Source organism: Lepidothrix coronata, unplaced genomic scaffold, assembly GCF_001604755.1.
Source record: "Lepidothrix coronata isolate B3197 unplaced genomic scaffold, Lepidothrix_coronata-1.0 Scaffold213, whole genome shotgun sequence".
NCBI lineage: Eukaryota > Metazoa > Chordata > Aves > Passeriformes > Pipridae > Lepidothrix > Lepidothrix coronata.
The window spans coordinates 373,491-396,158 of record NW_016690393.1 but is presented as its reverse complement, the minus strand read 5'-3'; the positions used below and the strand labels follow the sequence as shown (position 1 = coordinate 396,158).

The 22,668-nt window shown below is 56.3% G+C and overlaps 1 protein-coding gene across 1 annotated transcript in view; it reads right to left on the bottom strand.

Moving 5' to 3' along the window:
- Nucleotides 1-19,109, bottom strand: part of LOC108506359 (corticotropin-releasing factor receptor 1) — a 31,253-nt gene extending 12,144 nt beyond the window's left edge. The window contains exons 1-5 of the mRNA XM_017833286.1: nucleotides 18,802-19,109; nucleotides 10,745-10,829; nucleotides 2,348-2,467; nucleotides 1,180-1,265; nucleotides 182-288 (exon numbers count right to left, since the gene is read on the bottom strand). Coding sequence (XP_017688775.1) covers nucleotides 182-288; nucleotides 1,180-1,265; nucleotides 2,348-2,467; nucleotides 10,745-10,829; nucleotides 18,802-18,846 — 443 coding nt within the window. The 5' untranslated portion in view covers nucleotides 18,847-19,109. The remainder of the gene's footprint in view (nucleotides 1-181; nucleotides 289-1,179; nucleotides 1,266-2,347; nucleotides 2,468-10,744; nucleotides 10,830-18,801) is intronic.
- Nucleotides 19,110-22,668: the final 3,559 nt, after the last annotated feature.

Sequence of the window (22,668 nt, the reverse complement as noted above, 5' to 3'; positions counted from 1 at the left end):
CCCTGGTTATGGAAGCAGAGGGTGCTCCTTGGTGCCTTCCCCCTCCTGGCTGCCTTCCTGCCCACCTCACCCAGGGCATGGCCCCAGCTGGTCGCCCCTGGGGTCCCAGCAAGGCCACTCAGCCCTACAAGTGACCTCCCTGGGCTCGTCCCCCCGGCAGGGACACGTTTGTGTCACTCACCTGAGGCGCATGAAGAGGACAAAGGCCACCAGGAGGGCCCCCAGCGAGACACAGTGGCCCAGGTAGTTGATGATGACAGCAATGTGGTAGTGCAGCTTGCTCTTCTTCTGGGGGGGGACACGGGGAGGGGGGTCAGAGCAGCCCCAGCAGCCCCACAAACCCCCCTCCTCCAGCACGTCACCCGCGGGAGCTGCACTGCCAATTTTGGGCCCTTTTTCAGAGATCAAAGGGATGGAAGGGGGTGGGGGTAATGTGGGCAGGGGAGGCACCAGCCTGGTTTCACATCCCAGTCCTGACCCCTGCTCAGAGCTGGGCCATCCCCAGCCCATCCTCTGTGGAAACCCTGCTGGAACGGAGCTGGGCTCGCTGCAATCTGATGTCTCAGTTCATCCCCCCCCTGCCCTGGGGGCAGCTGAGAGGCTGGGATAAATTCGGGCAGAGGGAAGGTGTGAGTGGTAATTAAATTAATTGATCGCTCCTGCTGTTAGGCACTCATCCAACCTGTGAATTAGCAATTAACCGAGTGAGAAAACCATTCCTGGCAAGAGATATCAGCATCTTAAATACCAGAGGTGGTATCAGCTGCAAATGAACAACCCTTATCTCTTCCCCTCTGCTCTGAGGGGTGGCTCGAACCACTCAGGGGCTTGTAATTCTTGATCCCTGATTTTTATACCTTCCAGCTTCCTAAATATCTCCTTTATTTCACTGCCAGCAGGGCAGGATGGGGTTTGTCCTTAGTGCTGTGTCAGGAGGGTGATGGGGCTGAAGAACCTGTATCCAGATGCCCGGAGACCTCACACTGCCAATTCCCTGGGATTTTTAAAGGGGATGGAAACAGGCTTTTCCTTCTGACAGGGAACACAAATCCAAGTGAAGAAGGGGGGTCACCACTGCCACACACAGCCTCAGATCCCAGAGCTCCCACTGGGCATTCCTGACCTGGATCTGCCTCCTTTCCCAACTCATCCTCAGGGAGGGCCCTCCCCAGGTCCTACCTCTTCACTGAGGATCTCCTGGCACTGGGAATAGTTGACCCGGGCTGCCCAGCTCCCGTTGGCGAGGCACTCCCTGTAGCCATTGTCTGGAAAAGAGGGATGCCTTAAAGGAGGAGGAATAAACCCCTGGACTATTTTGAGTATTAAGAGGCTAAAAGCACCCCTTTATTATTGAGGGTGCACAGGAATAATTTGCACACACACCCTGAGCTGCACAGGCTTCACAACTTTACACCATCATCTAATTCCAATATTCGGATCCTAATTACAATATTCAGATTCCAGTTACAATATTTGGGCATTACCTCAGCTGTTACACCCACTTCCAAAACTGTCCCTCCCGTAGCACCGCCCTCACCACGTCTCCAAAATCTGAATTGGGATCTTCTTGACCCCCAGCAAGGACAGTGAGTGGCAAAGGCTGAGCGGGGAGGAATTCCAGGAGTTCCAGGAGGAGCCTGGAGCAGCCTGTGCTGGTGTGAGCAGCGGGGTGATGGCAGAACTGGGGTGATGCTGGGCTTCCTTCAACAGGAGAGCCCCTGAGCCTCATCAGGGGGATGGGATGGGACAGGGATGGGCGGGGTTGGGAGGCAGGAACAGGAAGGGATTAGTGCAGAGACACCCCTGCAATGGCAGCAGAGGCACCACAAAGCAGGAGCCCCGTGCATGTCATCCTGCACTGCTGCAACAGCGTGTGGGATGGAAAAAGTGAGGTTTTTTGTGGGAAACAAGATTTTTTTTCATTAAAAGCAGCACTTGGGTGGGCAGAAACTCCACTCTGTGTTAGGAATGGCTTTGGGCACTTTTTATGTGCCTTCACTTCGTCCCCTGCTCCCAGCACGTCCCTGGAAGTGACAGTGCAGCCACCCGTGCCAGGAGGGGCTGAGCTGCAAAGGCCCCCAGTCCCTGCTCAGCTGGGAGCTGCAGACCCCCTGTGCCACCTCCAGTGGCTGGGCAGGCTCACTCCTCTGCCCTTGTCCCCAGGATGGGGACAGCAGCCCCTCTCCTCCGTCCAGGAGAACCTGCTCAGGGAGCTGCTGCAGCGAAACCACCCTCCCCGAAATCCGGGATTCTTTGCTCGAAAAAGAGCTCTGTGCCCAGAGATGCTTTGTCACCCGTGTCCCCCAGCCCTCCCCCCCCATGTCCCCAGGGGTGCTGCCCCTCTTACTGGTGGTGTTGTACCGCACCCCGTAGAAGAACTCGGGGCAGGGCCGGGCCACCAGCTGTCCCACGGCGCTGCGGGGCCAGCACGTGCCGATCAGATCCACGGAGGCATTGCACTGGGGACCTGTGGGGACAAGGCCACGGGGTTACTGGGGGGCTGGGGGCCACCACGGGCCACCTCCAGGGTCAGGATTTGCCTGGACAGCTGGGCTGCAGCGCTGGATGAGCCCAGGAGCTCAGCCCTCAAACACCAAACAGGGGCTGTGCCAAGGCTCCTGCCCATGGCTGTGACCCTGGTCTTGTCTAAATATCCAGATTAAGCCCAGTTCTGGCCCAAGCCTGGTTTTAGGCCTGGCTTCACATCAGCTGGAGGTTCCCTGGCTCTGGTCTTCCAGCCCTGCTCCTTCCTCCACCCATCCAGCCCCACAACAGGCAACGAGCCAGAGTTTCTCTGGTGGTGACTCCAGCCTGGCTCTGCTGGGATGCTCCTCAGAGCCCCTCCAACCCTCCCACACCTCCTGGCTCCAAACCCTCCCTCCTTCCCAGCCATTCCCGTTGGTCTCTTCCAGCCTTTCCCGGGAAAAAGACTCCAAATGTGCTGCTTCTATTTCAGATTCCAAGAAGGACTTGTGTGCTTTTCCCAGCTCCATGAGTGTGCTAACGTAGGCACTAGGTAGGCCAGATTGCAGGCTCTTTTATGTATAAATTGTATATATTTAGAACAACATGTCCTGAAGCTAAATATGTCCCTGCTCCATCTCCCAGCGAGGTGGGAAGCACAATGGCTGGAATATCCATATAATATGATCCCAGACGAGCAGCAGATGGATGGGCAGGAGACACTGGAAGGGGCAGAGTTCAGTCCAAACCACTCCTGGATAGCAGAGATGTTTGTGCTGCTGGCACAGAGACAGGAATTGCCATTTCCTAAGGCAAAACCATCCCAATTCACAGCTCCTTGGGTGCAGGAACACGGCCTTTCCTCTCCCCCAGAATTCCTGGCTGCTGTTTGAATGCCTTGCCCAAAAAGTCCTATGGCTGGAGCTGGCTGAAGAGTGACCAAAAAAAATAATAATACTGTGTTATTAATACGATTGAGGTTTTTATGGAGGAATATTGTTATTTTTGGACCTTCTCAGAGCGAATTTTCAGCGCTTCCAGTGTTTTCCTCAAACATCTTAGCAAGGGAGAACAACTTCCAGGCATGTGAGACAGGGAAGCATCAGCGTGGTGAGTGTTACCTTCTGCCTCCCAGAGCTTGTAGGGAGAAATTAATTTTAACAATGACCTTTGCTTTTAGCTTTGCTAATGTGTAGGGTTGCTGTGGCAACCTTGCCTTTAAATTAACTGTTTTAAGCCTCTATTTCATGGGAAACAAGGTGCCCTTAATCACGTGTGAGTGTCTCTGCCTTTTGCATCCATTTGCATTCATTGAGCTCCTTCGTTGTTTTGACCCAAATTTGGCAGAGAAATGGAGGGTCACAGAGAAATGAAGGCCCTGTTTAAAATTTTATGATTATATTCAGCCATGTAAAGAAAAAACAAGCAGTAATTGCTTCGACTGAGGACAAAGTTAATTTGCAAGTGCTCTCCCTGGGAGCCACCCAGGTGAGGAGCTGCTTGAGGGTCTGGAATGGGAAAAGCTTCACTTGGAATAACCCAGCCCGGGAAAGTGGGGACTGCACAGTGCTGATGCCCAGAGCAGCTCATGCAGCCACCAAACCCTCCCATCCTGGCACTGGTGGGGCTGAGCACAATAAAACTTCATTTTTTCCACATCCCCTCATGCCTCAGCTTCCCTCCTGCATCCCAGGAGCTGTGCTGGGGCACAGCTCAGGGAGGAGAGTCAGGAATGAAAAGTCAGCAGGGCCAGGGAGCAGCGAGGATGATGTTCTCCATCAGCAGGGCCAGGAATAACCAAACCCAGGATAAACCCCTGGAGATGATGTGGCCAGACAGAGGTGGCGTCACTCGGTGACACATCTGCTCGAGTCTGGCTTTACTATCTCCCAGGTGCTTGATTTAATGCCGTGTGGCACTGGCAGAGTGTGACAGACACCCACCCACCAGGTGACAAACCCGGGGGGGTCCCACCGGTCCCACCACGGGGGAGGTGGAGCAGCATCACCGGGAGCCCAACCCCCTCCTCATCCCACGGCTCAGGGCTGACATTGGGGGTGACATTTGGGTCAGGGGGTGCAGTCAGGTGCTCACCAGGCTGTGGGTGCTCCGGGGACCTCACCCTGTGCTCAGCAGGCTTTGCCCCTGCATTGATTTCTGGGTCTGTCCCACCACTTTTTAATCCAGTGGGTGGCTGGAATACTTTTCCCAGGCTCACGCTGAGAGATGCTTGATGAGGAAAAGCTGCAGAAAGCAGAGGCTGCTCTTCCTGCTCTTCCAGCACGTGGGGAAGGGAAAAAAAACCCCTCCTGCTGGGGAAGGGTTAAGTAAAACAGCAAAGGCAAAGAGCGCCGTGAGGGCTGCGAGATCCCCTCTGCTCCAGCTGCTCCCAGCGGCACACGGCTCCCAGCACTCGGAGCACTGTTTAGCATGGAAATTACATGTATCAGTGCTAAATGCTTCCCTGTCTGCTCGGCAGCCCATCCCTGTTTGCAGGGGGATTATCCTCCCCCGTTCTCAGCTCCGTTGGCTGCACAGGTTTGGGCTTTGCAGATTTACAGCAGGAAGGGTCAAATGAATTTCCTACCTGCGCTAAATCCCCCTGTTTTGGCTTCTTCCCGCACAAAAACATGGAATTTTGGTTAGGAGGGAGCTGGTCCTGCTTTGAATTCCCCTGCCTTTTGGGGAATGTGGCACAGGGGAAGTCACTCCAATCCCTTCTCACCCCATTGCCTTTGGAAGTAGTGCAAACAGTATAAAGCATTTACTTTCTTCTGCAGCAAAAACGTGCCTGTCCGGGGACTTACACTGAGACAACTACATCACAATAACTGTCTCAGGAGAACTGTAGCAATATCCCATCTGTTTATAGAAAACATCCTTCTCCAGCCTGCTCCCAACACTCGCAGAGCTCCCCCCGAGATGGCTGCGAGCTAAAGCCACACACCCGAGTGAATCCTGGCAGGGCAAAGCTCTCCAGCCCCGGCTTCACCTGCCAAAAGATTTTTGAGGGAATGTAAAGAGGATGGAGCGGGTTTCTCCCGGGCCAGCACCACCAGACGCGTGGCCCCGGTGCTCCTGAGCCGGTGCCAGGGGGTCTGAAGGGTTATTGTACCACCAGAGGAGGAAAGCAGAGGCTGTGCTGATAAAACAGTGCTGATAAAACAGTGCTGGTAAACATGTCCTTGTCTCCCCTGGGCAAAGCTGTGCCCCAGTGGAGGCTGTGCCCCATCCCAGTCTGTTTGCTGGGCACAGACACTGCTGTGACTGGTCCGAGGGTGACGCCTCCCTCCCCCTCTGCAGCGCAAAGGAGCCGGCAGAGAGGATGGAAATCTGAATCACAGGAGTGACGGGGTTATTTATCCGAGGCGTCTCCAGAGGCTGAGGAGCAGCTGAACGGTGTTAACTCCTATCACTACCTGTCCCCAGCTCTTATTCAACCGCAGTTCTCTCTGTCCGTCCCTGATGTCCCCTGTGACCGCCCTGCTGCTGCCTCAGCCCCTGAGCGTGTCCCCCGTGTGTCTGCTGCAGCGTTTGCCTTTGGCAATCAGGGCTTCGTCTCCACATCTAATCAAGATACACTCACTGCAGCGCCGGCACAAAGAGCTGCTCGTCCCTCCCAGGCAGCTCCACCACCCTGGGGGAGCGGATTTCACACCTTATTGCCCCAAAACAAGGGCCTTTGGGAGGGGGATGTTTTTATTTCAAGGTGCTGCTGTGCCAGGGAGGGGCGGCTCCGTCCCTCCCGTGGGGCCACTCGGGTGTTAAATGCTGCACAACGCCCCGAGGCATCGAGGGAAACGGCACTGGGGGACAATTCAGGTTAACGTGGGGTAAAATTGGGGTGGTGGAGCTGCTTGCCCTCCCTCTGAGGCAGGGCTGGGGCCTCAGGATGGCTGGGAGCAACTCTGGTTGCCTCAGAATACGTCCCTGCTCACACTCTGCTTCCAGCACTGCTTTTGGTGGCATTGGGTGCCTCTATTTACCTTTGTCAGACTCCAGCCCTTAAAAAAATCCCCAGCCATCCTCCCAAGCGTTTCAAGTCCCACACTTCTCCATGAAAAACAATTACCCAGGCTAATTAAATGTTATGATAGCAAAGTGCCTTTGTAATGAATTTTTGGCTTGTTGCTATTTACCATCACTGACTGTCCCCTCGAGTCTTTGCTGCTGCTCTGGAGAAGAATAAATAGGAGTCACCAAGCCTGGCTTGTTGTCACTTAAGGCTGATCCATGAACAGCTTTACAGAAATAGAAAATGTAGAGGGTTGGGTTTGGGGTGTATCACGTTCTCCTGAGATGACCCCTGCAGTGGTGGGATCTGTGTTATAACCAAGCATGGCAGCAAGTGGTTCATTCCCTGGGTTTGGCTGGGGTTTGGTGGTGGGTGAGAGAAGCAGCACAGTCCCTCCCTGGCAGAGTTTTCCTGACAGAGCCTTCTAGTTTGGCTACAACTGCACAGAGCAGCTGGCAAGGACTTCTCTGCGCCCCCTGCAAAGTGCAGTTTGACTGCTGGGGCTGCTGCTCTGTGCCAGGACACTGTTTCCTACCAGCAAACCTCATCGTCTTCCCTCCTCCACTCCAATGAAATCTATGAATATGAGGGAGTTGCTGCTGACATCCCTCTTTCCCAGATGATGGAACAGGATGGCTTTATCAATGCCAGTACACACTTAAACCACGATGATTTTCCATATAAGGTGATTTCCCATTTTTTGGTCCCCAAACCAAGTATCAGGTCTCTCCTTCCATCCCTGCCAGGGCTCATTGCTGCCTCTTTAGCCCCTGCCCAGCTCCTTTATTAATATTTCTGCCTTGGTGGGAGAGATGCCAACGAGGCTTGAAGGGAAAAGAGGCGCTGCTGCTGTTAATTTGACCTTTCTGAATTGAAATTCCAGTCTCACCCCAAGGGAGTCAGGGAGTGAATGGAAGAGCAGTGGCACGAGAGCTGCTGGAGCAGCGTCAGCGCTTTGGGGAGCTGAGCTGGAGTGGGTGGAAAAGCTCTTGGTCAAACTTGTCACCCGCTGGGAGAGGTGTTACCAAACCTGTCTGATAAAGTGCCCGTGAAGGAAATGTTCTCATCACTCGCTGCTCCTCAGCCACAGGGTTTTGCTGGATCTGGACCAATTAAATTTGCTTTATTCAATGCAAAGCTACGCTCCATTTCCCCCTTGAAAAAACCTCCAGTTCAAAAAAAAAAAGAAAACAAAAAGAAAAAACCCAACCCAGACATTTCTTTTCAGTTCTGCCTCGCCGTGGTGTCATTTCCCTTCGCTTTAGGTGAACTTGCAGTGGCAGGAAACGTTTCTTTGCTGAGAAGGAATTGCCTGCACTCCCCTCTCTCTCCTGAGCACACACACGGGATTGAGGAGAAGAATTTATTGTGGTAACAAGCTTAAGGGAGTGGACCAGACAGGGATATTGGCAGTTGGGTGGCAGCTCCTTGGGCTGATCCCAGGTTTGAGAGCTCCGAGCAGCAAAGCAGCCGCACGAGCGCTCCGAGCTCGCTCCGCTCGGGAAGCTCGAGTGCTTCCCGCTGAGCTGCTCTGGAAAAGCCTCGGTATTCATGAGGAAGAGGCTTTCCCATCTGCTCAGATTCCCCCTCCCTTCCCCAGGGAAGCCATCCTGCAGCTGCAGGGGGATGCTTTGCCCCTCGGTGGATGAAAGGACCTCCCCGGTGGGTTTTGCGGCAGAGCGAGGAGCAGCCGCGCACAGAGCCCGGGAGCTGAAACCATCTGCGAGGGAAATCCAGGGAATGTGTGGGCTGGGAGCCCTTGGGACAGCACCCATCCACCCCAGACAAGCGCTGCTGATCCTCGCTGTGGTCCTTTTCAGCCTGAGCTGGGAATTTCTTGGCTTCCAGCTGCCTGGGGGTGCAGCAGATCCTACTTTCCGAATGCCCCACGCTGGCCTCGAGTCCAGCCTGATATTCCTGCTTCACTGCTCCTGTGGGATGCAGCTTTCTGAGGGAGTGTCCAGCTGGGTGTGGGTGCCCTGGCCAGGATCAGGGGCTCACCAAGGGGTATTTTTGATGGATACCTAAAATATCAAGCTGGACCATCACACCTGTGCAGGCAGTGCAGGGGGACTTGGAGAAGGTGGGTAAATCCATGGTGATAAGAGGGTAGGCCAGGGGATCTCTGTGGGGCTCAGCTGCTCCACTTCCTGGGATGAGGGTTTGCTTGCACTGCCCAAACCTGGTGAGCATCACCCCAGTCTGCCCCCACCCCACTGCTGTGGCAGAGACCTTCCCAGCTCAGTGCACGTGTCTCAGGGAGCACTGGCACCCTGGTGACATCACTGGCCGGCCACACATCCTCCTCAAAACCTGGGACATCAAGTGAGGAAGGGACTGGTGGCCTGGGGGAGGAGGAGAGCCCACGCTGGGCTGTTTTTCAGAGGGGGGATGCTGCACACAGACACAAGGCACTGCCCCTGTGTGCATCCAACAGATCCCCCGCCGAGCCCTGCGCTGGGGGAGCCCCGGGCTCGTGTTCTCAGCATGTGCCATTTCCCAAGGGCTGTGCAGGCACTCACAAATTAAGTCTCCCGGCCTCGCCGCAGTTCTCATTAGCATCATCCCAACAGCTCTCCATGTTAAACAGCCTCCAAACAAAGTTCCCAGTTCTGTAACATCCCTCGGTGGGAATCGCTGCCTCCACCAGGCTGGGCTTAAATGGACCCCAAGGAGCGGGGCCGGCGCTGAGCTCCGCTTACCACGCAGACAGAAGACAATTAGTTTATCTCTGCCTCTTGTTCTAAGCCCCCTCCTGCGGCTGGAAGTGTCTCTCCTGTGTGCCAGCCCCATCCCAAATTAACGAGTCGCTCGGGGATGGCAGGTCGGGGGGGTGGAGCCGACGGACGTTGCGCAGGTTTGTGACAAGTTGTCCCTGTGCCAGAGCGATGGGCACCGAGGGGCACTAAATCCTGCCTGGAATCACGCTGAGAAACCCCCGCTGAGCAAAGCCCAGTCCTTGCAGAAAGCAGCTCCCGCTGCTTGGGGATGGGGGTGATTTTTGCAGGGCACATCCGTCAGCAAACCACGGCAGAAATTCTCCCCCCTCTCTGCCCTCTCCCCTGGGCTCGGGAGGTTCCAGCAGCGGGTGGAAAAGGCCACGAGGATTCTCTGGGACCTGCCTGCTGCCCTGGGTCAGCATTTATCCCAGCCTAACACAGCCAAGCACAGCACTTCAAGCAGCAGAGTGATGAAACCTTTCGGGGAGCAAAGCACATGAGTGATGACCGGGTTTCCTGAACAGACACCGGGGCACTGCCATTCTCTCCCCAGGCTTTCTGCCTCCACCTCTTGGGATTTGGGATGCTCCTTGCAGGGCTCTGTGGTGGCCTGGGCTTGGCCAGGCACTCAATCAGCTGTGGTTTGTTAGGAAGGAGTCTGTAATGCTGCTGTTAACAGGAGCTGGGTGGTGGGCACCCATCTGTCAGGGCTGGGTGCCCGTGGCCATCCCTCACCCGGGTGGCCCCGGGCTTCATTCAGTCATGGGAAAACAAAGCCTGCAGCATCCCTGAGCTGGGGAGGACTTTTCTCCTTGTCCCTGTGAGCTCCTCTCTCTCTCTCACACCTCTCCTCCCCCGAAACCTGTCACTGAACCAGACCTGTCACTGCTGAGGTGACATCCAAGTCACGTCCCGAATACAGGCTAAAAGCCACTTTTGGCACAAGGCCTGACCTGATTGGATGCAAACCCATGGACAATGCTGAGGAGGAGTGAGCTGCTCATGACCCTGCTGCTGCCACCCAGCTTGGCTGAGCCAGCCCTGGCCATGGCCACGTCCCCAGAAGCTCCTCGTGGCTGGTGACCTCCCAAAGTGCTCAGTGGCACAAGTCTAGGAGTGCTGGGGATGGAGGGTGGCACTTGGTGGCCACACTGTGCTGGTGACACGATCTCCACAGAAGGTCACAACCTCCAGCCACCACCCCTGGGCAGGGGGATGGCAGAGGAGGGTGGACATAGGGGACAAAGGTGTCCCTGGGCATGGCAGAGAATGGGCACTGAGGGAGCAGGGGCTGGACAGGTGTCTCTTTGCCCACTTCCCCCCAAAGCCCAGCCCAACAGACACTTATTTCCCCCGTTTTTAGCTCTCCTGAGCTCTGCATCTCCCACCTGCCTCAAGTGTCACCCCGAGAGGAGTGACACGGGGCTGTGACAGCCTCAGCACATCCCACCTCCCCAAAAAGGGTCCAGGCAGCTGCACATCTGCCCAGAGACACCCCAGAGACACCGCTGGGGGGTTGGGGGGGCTGGGGACGGGGGACACTCACCGCTGTGGTTGGTGGCAGGCGCCAGGCTCTCGCAGTACTGCTCCTGGATGGAGGCTGCAGCCCGGCTGTCCCAGAGGAGGCACGCCTGCATGGGGAGAAAGCAGACCCCAGGCAGGGTTAGATGGGCAATATGCTGCTTCCCCAGCCCCACATCCCTCCTCGGGTCGGATCTGAGCCTGGCTTGCTGGGTGCCACCCCCGCAGTGGACACATACCCACGGGCAGGATGGATTCCCAGGGCTCATCCCGCTCTCTGCTTTGCTTCCCCTCCTGCCCTACACACCCCTCCTCAGCAAACCCTCCTGCACAGCCCCTGCTGAGTGGTGGTGGAGAGCTTGTGCTCTTTAGCATTTTAATCAACGCTGTTGGGTTTTGCATCTCTGAATCCCGGGAGCAGGCAGGGGGAACACGAGCCCGACGCCGCGATCGGATTTGCAATCCCTTATTGAAATCCCAGCCTTGTAAGCTGTCAGTGGGAAGATGTTCATACACATCCTTAAGGAGATCAGATCCACAGACAGCCAGGGCTGGTAAAGGCTTTTTTTCCCAGGAGAATTGTCAGCAGACACCAAAATCCCATTGTGTCGGGAAGCACGGATCAGGATCTATCCCTGCTGCCCTGCTAAGAGTGAAAACCATCAACTCTGTGCACGGGGAGCTATTTTGGAAAAAACAACTATTGAATTATCGTGCCTTTGCAGGAGTTTGGGGAAATTAAAGCAAGAAAGGGAATTGCAGGGATGCAGGGATTGCGAGGGTGGCACGGGGATGGTGCTGTGAGTCCCAGATGGGGGAGGGAGGGGACCTGGTGTTTGGAAGAACACAGATTTCTACCTGACCAGCTGCCCACTTTCTCCTCTGGCTCAGAGACAGGTTTGTCCCCTCTGCTCAGGGGATGGGGCTGATGGATGAGGCTGAACTCCACTTCTTTCACCTTCCCTGCAAGGACTGAGCAAACCCCCTGGAGAAAACCCACTGGCTGAGAGGCAGAGCTGTGCCCCAAAATACACCACTCACAGATCCCTTGGGAAAAGCCCCGAGCCTGGAGGCAGGAAGGGCTGCACCTCCTCTGCTTGCAGGTGAGCCCCCATCTCCTTGGGGTGGGGGGTTGGATGTCATCCCACATGGAACCAATGTCATGAACAACAACCTTCACCTTCCCCACCAGCCAGGCTGGTCCCTAGTGCCTGATCCCCCTTCCCAAGGGCCATTTAACTCCCAAACTGCTCTGAGCAGGGAGAAGACGTTCCTCCTCTTGCCCTTCAGCCTTAGGAACACTGTCTGCTCTGGCTGGCACACCCAGCCTTCCCCGGGCCTTATGGAAACATTAGCAGGATTTATTCAGACACGCAGACAAGCTCAGCACCCACTTGCTCTTTTCCAAACAATTGTTTAACTGCCTTGGGAAGCTGGTTTTGACAGCAAGAGAGATGTCAGGTAGAAGTGGAGCTGAGAATAGCTCCCCTGTTGTGACTGCTCCAAATGGCACAGGGGATCCAGGAGTTGAACCCCACCCTGGGAGCTGCATGGAGCTCCTGGGGGGCTGGTCCTGCAGGAGCCCAGCACCTCCTGTGTCTCCTTTCTGAGAGCTGAGACCACCCAAACTCCAGAAGTGGAGTAAACAAGGTGTAGGGGGTCTGCACCCCTCTGTTCCCCCCCTGCCTGGATTCCCACAGCTCCTGCCCGACTGACCTGGTGGCTCTTTGCACGGGTAGCTGGGACAAAAGGGTTCATCCCCGAAGGGGCTGGGATGCTTTGCCTACCTGAGCAGGCTCTCAAGTGTTAATTGGACGGGTTTCTCCTAATCACAGCCTGCTCCAGCCTGGCAGTGCCCGTTCTCCTTCCAGACACAGGGAGAGGTCTTGGCACGGAGCAGCACAGGGAGCAGCACATGGCCCGAGCTGCAGCCCGAGCGGGGTGTGGACGGAGCGCAGTCGCTGGCTCCTCGCAGCCTTTGCAAACGAGCTCAAACAGCTACAGAAGGCAGAAAGAAAGGGAAAAAAAAAAAACCTTCCCCAAGACCAGAACAAACGCTGAGAGCTTTTTCTGCCAGGCTCTGAGTCTTGTCTCGCTGCAGTGTGGCCACAGCCCTCGACAGAGGTTTTGTCCCACTCGTGCCAGCCCGTGGAGGGGGATGAGCTGGGGGGAAGTGGCAGCTGCAGGGGGATCTGCCCCAGCCAAACCCACCAGACGGGCGGGGGCTCGTCTGTTCTGCTCTTTGTGGGTCCCTGCAGCCCCTCCCCAGGCTTTGCAGCGAGAACAGGTCAAAGCTCTGTCCTTGAGGAGCTGCTCCTGCCAGGCCATCGCTGCCGTAAGATGCCACCTGGCTCCCAGCAGGGCCCGGCCTGGCCGGGCTGAGCCAACCTCACCTCACCGGCCCCGGCACGGCGGGGGGACCTGCTCGGGCCAGAGAGGGGCCGTGTCCCTCTGCCCCCCCGGCCCCCCAAACCCTGCTCTGCAGTGGGGAGAGCTCCCCCACCCCTCCCAGGCTGCCAAAATCCCGGAGAGCTCCAGCTGAGCGCTCAGCTGCCCGGGAAGGAAGGCAATCTGCTCGTCCAGGAGCTTTGCACAGAGGTCCCAGTCAGCCCTGGGAGCTGCTCCCAGGGGGATGGGGGTTCTGCTGGGACCTGCACTGGCCCCATGAGGGCCCACACTGGCCCTCTCTCCTGTTGGTGCCTCAGCACCCACCCAGCTCCCTTCCAGGCTCTGCTGACGTCCCCCTTTCACACACAGCAGATGCTGAGGGTGCTGGTTTAACCTCAGACCTCGAGGAGCACCAGCTCCTGCCTTTCAGCCCCACATTTTGTGCAGCAGGACCAGCCAGTCCTCCCTGTATGGCTCAGACACCAAAATCTGACCCTGCTGTCGTGTTTGCTGCATCCCACCCACGGCAAACACCCACTGTGGTCCATGTCCCACCACCCACCGTGCCCAGGCTGGCCCAGAAGGGACACTGAGGCACTGAGGAGCATCTGCCTCGGGTCTCTCAGCCTGTGGGGCAGGTCACTCTGATCTGGATGCACCAGCCACGTCCTGGGGCAACCAGGGCTCCAAAAAACCACTGTATATTTTGAATTGTTCCCCGTGCCTGTGAGGGGCATGGGGTGGCAGGTCCCCTGGGCCAGGAGATGCAGCACAGTGAGCTGGGACAGGGTCAGCACTGGGGGGGGTGAGCAGCACAGCACACACACACACATGGTCTCTGTGGCCTGCCACTGACCTAGCAGCAACATTCAATTAATAACAATTAGGAATTAATGGCCCCCTGCAGTGCTTTCCCTCTCCAAAGCAATCCACGGATATTAATTAATACATCCACATCCATTAATTAACACATCCATATCCGACTCCGGCGTCACCCCCCGGCACTGTGGTACCCAGAGCCAGGCCTGTCCCTCCCCCCCTCGATGTCCTGCTGCCTCAGACAAGATGGGATGTGCGTGGCAGGGAGGGCTGGCAGCTCTGAGCAGGGAGAGGGATGGCTCTGAGCCTAATTAGCAATCCAGGATGGGGCTGGGATGGGAGAGCCCAGCAATCCCTGGGATGGAGCAGCACGAGCTTGGCACGGAGCTGGGGAGATCACTGGGACTGAGGGGGTGCAAACCAGCCACCCTGGAGCTGTTCTTGCTGTAGGGACCGTTGTCACCCATCAGTCCTGCTCCCCTGGGCCCCTGCCCTCGGCAACACTCGGTGTGGAATGGGAAACACTTCCCGGGACACTCTGGGAAAGGGCTGAGCAGCCACTGCCCTGGGCCTGTGTGAGGGCACTGGGCTGGGATGGAGCCTGCTCTGGGCTCTGAGACAGACTTTGGGTGTTAAACACAGGGAGTGCTAAAAGAGCTGGATGCCAACCCGGGGTGGCAGAGCAGCAGCAGTGGAGGGGGAAGGGAGGGGGCAGAGCAGGTCCTGCCAACGCCACAGCCATGGCTGGAGGTGGCTTTGAGCAGCCTCACTGAAGGGGCTGCCCCTCCAACGTGCTTGGAGGTGTTCAGGGTGTCTCCAGCCCTGCCTGTCCCCTGCCTTCGCTCTGCAAAGGATCCCTTTGCCTTTGTCTCCTCTGACTTCCAGGCACCGTCAGAGAGCTTCTTCCCTGCTCCACCTTGAGGGCTTTCCCTGGGGTAAGTCCCATCCTCAGTCCAAGCCACGAGTGAGACCCCCAGGGAGCATCTGGCCCATGAAAGACCCCCTTTCCAGCCCTGTCCCAGAGCTAGCAGTGACCTGCTTTGCCCCCACCATGATCCCAGGGTTCCTCTGATCCTCCTGCCCAAAGCCCCATCCCAAACCCTGCCAGCATCGAGGCAAAGCTCAGGCAGGGAATGAGGCTCAAAGCAAGAGCCACGGGGAGATATTCCATGGCTGATGATACTCAGGGGAAGAGCAGCAGTGAGAATGCCTCCATCTGGCACTAAAACCCCTGAGTTTATTAATTTATCCACATTAGAGGGCCTGTCCCCGTGGTGTGTAGACAAGAGGCTTTGGTGAGAGTATTTATTCTGCTTGGGAGTCTCTCTCTGAGTGTGCTGGATGCAGATCCTAACAAAAGAATATCAATCAGGGCTAAATGAATGCCCTGTAAAACCTGATTTATGAGCAATTAAAGGTTTTCCTGGATTAAGCTCTGGTCTCCCTCTCTTGCCATAAATAATTCTGACTTCATTTATCTGTCAAGAGAGACGTGGAGATTTTGGGGGACAGGTGGAAAAATGACTAATGGCATTTGGGTATTGGAAGCTAATGGCACAAACACGCTGGGGAAGGGGACACAATCCAGGGGGCTTCTGTGGGATCTGGATTTTCCAGGGTGGAGGCTGCTATGGAAGAGTTGGAGTGATGGACACAAGCATGAGGAAGGGCTGTTTTTCTAAGGTGGTTGTGTTAAACTCTCCTGCAGACTGTACATGTGGGACTCCTGTGCGTTCACAGTGTTTTCAGTTTGGGATTGGAGTTTTTTTTTCCCCAGCTGCATCCTAAAACCCACCTCCCCCCTTCACCCATCACCCTTTTAGGGTCGTACCCCGGGGGGGGGAACATCCACAATTTCATTCACCCTCATTTTCTTCCCGTTTATTTGCATTCACAGCTCGGGAAAACTTGGCCACACCAAAGCTGCATCTGCCATTGCCTTTCCAGGGTGGATAGTGCAGGATTTCAGGGAAGATTTCGGGGGGGAAGAGGGACTGGGATCTGCAAAACTCCAACCCCCTTTGCCCTCTGCCATCAGATTGGAGGTGACTGCTGCTGGGTGGGTGCCTGTGCATAAAGCAGGACACCCTGCAGAGAAGGAGGGTCTCTCCATCAGCTCAGAATACAGTCAGGGAGAAGGAAAAACAACAGATGGGCCCCTGGGTATGTGATTACATCTTCAGCAAGAGCCACCCGCTCGTGAGTGACAGCTCCCAGCGTTGGCCAGCAGCTCCTGGGCTCTGCTTGGAGAGGGAACCCCAGGATTTGGGGGTTGATTTGTGCTTTCTTTGGGTTCAAAAACCCTTCTCCCAGATAAAACCACGGGCTCAGCCTCTCTCAGTGCTGCAGACTCGGATCTCAGCTCGAGCCTGTCGCTCGCAACAAACTTCTGAGCCAGCCCCGAGCGGGGTTCTGGGGGAGCAGAGCTGGATTTCAGGGCAGGGTTGGGCTGGTGGTGCAGGATATTCTCATCCTATTCCTATATATTCCTGCTCTGGTGACAGAGCAGCTATTCTGGGAACAGGCTGTGCCTTTTCCATTCACTTCTTCACTGGAGATGCGAAACCACAGGGATGATTTCATCCCCACTGAATCAACTCCAGCCTGGAAGGAGAGCAGGACTGGGAGAAGATCCCCAGGGCCAGCACGTCCTGCCACTGCAGCTCCACGTCTTATGCAAGGATTGGAGCAGGGAAGGGATCAGGGCTGGGTTTTGGGCTTCTTGCTGCTGGAGGTGATCAAGGGAGAGGGGAAAACCATCCCACCCCCAGCAGCAAACTCTGCTTTTGCATGAAATGCTTCTGCAGTTTTTTTTCAGCCCCAGAAATGTCATCGGCTCCTGGCAGAGCTGCAGGTGAACTGGTTTATTTTAATCACTTTCTGAGTTTGTTTAAATGACTTGCAGGGTGCCAGGGAGCGTTTTGCAGCACGTTTGGCTGCCTGTCTCCTGCTCTGACTGTCTGATCCCCCCCCCCCAAGGGATGCCCACCCAGCAAGGCAAGGTGGGCAATTCCATTCTAAACTGGAGCTGCTGGGCAGGTGAACGGGGGAACACCCAAACTGTGCCAAGCAGGATTCAAAATCTGTCCAGGCAGGGGAGATTTGTCCCTGCTGAGCTCTGCTGAGCTGGAATGCTGCAGGTCTCTGCACTCCCAGGCTGGAGGCTGCTGCAGGTACACCTGCCTGCAGGGCTGTGCTCACTGAAGGCTGGAGTTCCGAGCTCCTTTAGCCCCACTGTCCCCAGGAGAGGGCTGGGATTGTTCTGGAATAGGGTCTGAATTTTGAAGCCATGCATTTATGGGAAGAAGTAGACAGCTGGTCTTGCAAAGGGGGGTTTTGGAGATTGGGTGTTTCTTTTTGGAGCCAGCTGGGAGAGGCTTCTCTTCGCTTGGGCTGGTTTTTGGGACCCCCTCCCGGTCCCAGCCCCAGCACAGGGATGGTTTTGCCTCAAACTCGGGAAGCTTTTCGAGGATTTGGTGCTCCATCTTCCCAAGGAGCCCGTCCTTGGGGAATACCTCGGGATGCCCAGGGAATCCCCTAAGCCTGAGGAGGTTTGGCAAAGGTTGGGAGCTGTGTCTCAGCACCTTTAGGAGATTTTAGGACCCTTTTTTGCTCACCCAGAGGCTGTGAGGAGCTGTCAGGCTCTCTTGGCTCTCCCCAGGAGACCCTGCCCCTGTTGCAGGTCTGTGCTGTCCCCACAGATTGGCCAAGAAGGACCAGGGGGGGAAGAGATTCTGCCCTGTCTCACCTTCATTTCTTGCATCAGAGCCAAACCAAGCCTGAACAAAGCCAAACAAACCAACCCAGGGAATATAAACACAAAAGAGCTCCCATAAATCAGGCTTAGGGGGTTGCAGTGACAGGAGGGAGCAGCTGCTCGGAAGAGGAGCTTTTAAAAGCAACACCAACTTGGCAGGGATGTCTCCTGGTGCTCATCAGCTCCTCTCATCACTCGGGTGAGAACTTTCCTGTCCCAGAGGGGCAGTTAATGCTCCCTCTGCTCCTGCTGCCAGGGATGCCCAGCGGGCTGCACAGCCCGAGGGGTGGGAGCCACGGAGGGCTGACCCTCTGCTCTTCCTGCCCTTCTAACTCTGCAGCCACAGCTGGGCCACTCAGACATCATTCTGCAGCCAGTCAGGCAGGGTTTTCTCTTTTAACCCCCTTTAACACAGAGGTTTAGTCAAAAACCTGATCATTTTTGCTGCCTCTGTAGGTTCATTCAAATAATATTCAAGATTTCACCGGAAACCTCTTCACCTCCTTTGCCCAGGCTTTGGGATTTAAACGTGTTTTGGGCTGGCAGCGTTTCCTTTCTGATGAGCCCTGGAGAAGGAGGAATATCGCTCCTGACAAAGCATTTGCATGTTGTGCAGAGCTGCAGAATTAGCAGTGGCTGCACTCGCACAGCGAGCAAACGAGAGAGGAAAAGTCCTGTGCTCTGCGGCTGAGGGGGGAAGAGGAGAGCTTTCCTTAGAAAATCGGTTCCGGGGGGCACAATTAGACCCCGCCTTTGTGTTGTGCCCATCCATCACCCCCTCCCAGTAGCCTGGTGGCAGCTGCTTTCCCTGGGAGGTGCGAGGCGGGAGCGCTGGGCTGCGCTCGGGAGGACCTGCCTGCAATTCTTTTCCCCATTAAACGAAATCCTTTCGGTGACTTCAGCCCCCTCCCCGCCAGTTTTGGGCTCTTGCCGAGCCCCCCAGAGCCTCGACCGGAGGAATTCTCCCGAGGGGGGGCCCTTCGTGTGGCGGTTTCTCCTCTTACTTTTCCCTTCCTTCAAAAGGGATGGAGAAGTCCCTGCGGGGAAGGCGAGCGGAGGGTGCTGGGGAGGGGGCAGAAGGGCCCTTTCTGGGAGAAGAGAACTTAAAAGCGCCTTACCTGCAGGAGGAGGAGGAGGAGGGCAGGACGTGGGCCGGGCACCATCCTTAGCTGCCCCTGTGCCCAGCTCCGCGGGGCATGGCTGGCACCGGCCCCGCTCCCGCCGGGCTCCTTCTGCCGTCGGGGGGAAAATCCTCCGGGCTTCGGGCGCAGGAGCGTGGAGGGTCCCTGCGGAAGCTGCGGGTCCCTTTTGAGTCCCCTCCGCTCAGCGCCCCGGCTCCTGCCTTTTATAACCTCTCCGGAGCCGCTGCTCCCGCTGCCCACCTTGCAGCTCGCCCGGCGATGGGCTGCATCCCTCCTCGCCAGCCTCCCACTCCCCCCTCTCTCCCTCCTCCTCTTCCTCCTCCCCTTTTCCTTCCTCCACCTCCCTGGTGCCTTCCAAGTCTGTTTGAATTTTTTTTTCTTTTTTTTTTTTTTTTCCCTTTCTCCTTCCCTCCCTCCCTCAGCATCTTTAGCAGCAGAAACTTCCCTCCGGCCCAGGAACACCCCCCCCGGCACCCCCTGGAACGGGATCTCCCCTCTCTGCCCCCGCACTCCCCTCGTGCAGCCGCCGCGGGGTCTCTGCTGCGTGTTTGGGGCCGCAATTTGCGGAGGGGAAGGTTGTTATATATTTGAGGATTCGGCTCCAGGGCTCTGGCAGAGGGATTGAGGGAAGGGGAGGCTTCCCCTGGCAGCCTTTGCAGCCCCTTTGCAGCCTGGCCGGTGAACACGGAGGGAGGGGAGAGCTCCTTTCCCTTCCCACAGGGATGGGTGGAAGGGGCTCCAGACCTTCCTGGTCTGAGGGAGATGCTCCTGAGACAAGGAGGGGGGTGTGGGGCGGGGGGATGGAGGTCCTTCACACAGCGGGTCGTTTGATCATAAAGGGGGGAACTGAGCCGCGGGGAAGTGGAGGGGGCTGCCGGGAGCGGGGTTTGTCTCCGGGGGTGGTGGTGGGAGGGGCAGGGGCGATGGGACGGGAGCAGGGGGGCTTGGACTGATAGAGCAGAGGAGCGGTGTTTTGGGGGACACGTGTCTTGGGGAGAGTGGGAAACAGCAGTGGGTGATGTGGGGGAGCCTGGATGACGCTCCTGAGGTCTTGGATGATGAGATTTCCCCTCCTTCCCCAGCCTAACCCCCAGACCTTAAAGGGTCTCCTGTCACACCTCCGTGTCTCAGTTCCTGCCATGCCCTGGCAGCCTCCACCCCGGGCTCCTGGGGAGGGATCCCCCACATCCCGTGTCCCTTGGGGATGCCATGGCCAGCCTTGGGTCCATCCCTGAGCTGGAGGAACCTCTGGCTGGGTTAAACCTGCTCCCCCATGGCTGGGTTAAACCTGCTCCCCCGTGCCAGGGCAGTTTCAGGGCATCCCTCCTGCACCCCCTGGGGCTGGGGGGGTTTGTGGGTGCTGTGCCCACCCTGGGCAGTGTGGATTGCTCTGCTCTGAGGTGAGCTGGCAGCAGAAAGCTGGACAGTTCCTTCTTTCCTGGAGGAAATCAGATCCAAGGTGTGTTGGGAAGGGGAGGATGGAAAATGTCGCCTTGGGGTCACCACCCCGGGGGAACCTGAGTTGTTCCTTATCCTGGGGGAAGGGAGGGGGCAAAAGTGTTTCTCTACCTGATGCTGGTGCATCCACAAGGAGCTGGATCAGGCTCCCAACCACAGCCTGTGCCTCTGGAATGGCTGCAGCCTAGGGAAGGTTGCAGACGGATCGATAGCAGGGCAGTGTCCCTTGATGGATTCCTGGCCACAGCCTCCATCCATCTTCTCAGAGCCACTTTTGTGTCTCTGAAGCACGGGAGAGGGCAGGGGGGAGCAAAGTCCCTCCTGATCTGCTGCACCAAGGCACAAGAACTGCACCCCAGCACGTGGGGGCATCGACTGACCCCCCCAAGGCCCCACAGGGTAAATGTTCCTCACCCAGTAATGAAAGGGAACAAACAGCACAGCCAAAAATCTTCAGGCATTAGCTGGGTTTAATCAATTGTGTCGCTGCTTTGGCAAAGAAGTTTGAAAATATGTGAAGATCTGGTAAATTTGGGAAACTCTTTGTGCCTTAGGTCTCTTAACACCCCTCCCCTGCCAAGTGATGGGATGGGACGGACTCCAGAGCCACCCCTGTGTTACCTTTCACTTCAAAAAGCCCAATGGAAAATGGAAAACCTTCCAAAAAGGGCTTGAGAAAGCTCCCAGCCCTCCCCCCCTTGAGCAGCCTGGATTCATCCAAGTAAATCATAGGATGATGGAATGGTTTGGGTTGGAAGGCACCTTGAAGATCATCCAGTTCCAACCCTCTGCCATGGGAAGGGACAACTTCCACCGTCATGGGTTTAGGACACAGCTCCACGCTCTGGTTTTGGGGATCTGCTCAGGGCTTTGTGCACCCCAGGGGACAGAAGGGACCTTGCTAAGGGAGACCCCATTCCCACACCAAGAGCTGAGGATTATCCTTCCCCATCTCAGCCTGCCCGTGGCCACCAAGTGGGACAGGTGTGGTGGCCACACTCTCCTCAGGTGCCCAAAGTGGGAGGTCATGTGGGAAAAGCAAAAGGCAACACCCACTATTTTTAGTCAAGGAATTGGTTGCCGGGGACACGAAGGTAATTCCTTCCCCATAGATCAGGGAAAAGGCTGCAGTGCTGTTTGAAGGGCCTAATTGAGGGGATTTATAGTAAAATGCAACTTGTCAGATGTGGCAAAGGAGAAATAAAACAGTCCCTGAGACAAGGAAATCAGTCCATTTGTCATGGTTAATCTCCAACTCCTCGGTGAGGAGCAGAGACAAACGTGGGAGAATGAAGAGAAATATCAGATTTCCAGGAAGGAGGGAGAGGAGTGATTTGCTCTGACTTACCTGCCTTTGCTATACTATTCTTATCTTATGTAACTGCACATGGTTTGTGTCTGAGCTGCTCTGTGGGGCCCTTTGTGGGACTTACACCACTGCCCTGCTCCCACCCTGTCCCTGCAGCCATCCCCTCCCTTTTTTTGGGATAGACTCCACGTGTCCATCCTGCACAGTGGCCATGAGACTGGTCCTGGCACTGGGGGAAGGGGGCACGTGTGTCCCCACTTCCCACACTTCCAGCTGGGACACCTGCAGGACAAAATAATCCTGGATGTCATGGACATGTAGGTCAAGGTTGGTGAGGAGTGGAATTTGGCTTCTCAGCTGGAATCACACCTGGGATCAGCAGCTGCCTGTGTTTCCCCACGTGTATTGGAGCTGTTTCTGAGCTGGAAGGTGCTCTGGGCCCGGGGCAGGGAGGGCAGCACGTGAAGCTGCCTCAGCAAGGGCAGGCTGAGCAAAAACCCAACCCAACCCCGTGGGTTTCTCCCGGGGGACTTGCTGTTTTTGCCCTGGTTTTAAAATGAATTTTCAGGCTTTCTGTCCTGTGTCCTTTTCCCTCCTCCTAAACCCGCTCTCAAAATCCCTCTGACAAAAGGAAGTGGTTGCTGGGGTCGGGTTTCCCTCATTCCAGGTCACCACATCACATAATCGTGTCCCAGATTTGGGCAGCCCCGTTGTATTTGACTGCTCTGTGTCTCCTGCCTCATCCCTGCAAGTCTTACATCTGCTCTGAAAGGAAGAGCAGGAAAGCTCAAACCTCAGCCCTGCTGGATCATTGCAGGGAACGGAGCCAAAGGCTTGTTATTCCATCACCAGGCTCCTTTAGTGGTTATCACCTTGGAGCTGTGCTGGCAGAAGGTTTTCCTGAAGACCTTGTGAGAGGCTTGGGTGGCCCCTGGACCCTTCAGGCACCTGTTCATCCCCTCAGACTCTGCTGGAGAGGCAGGAGTTGGTCGTGCAGGGAGAGAAACCAGCGTCCTCCTGGGAGAAGGAGAACTCCCACGCAGCTGGGGCTGGGTTTTGCTCTGACTCACTGCTCC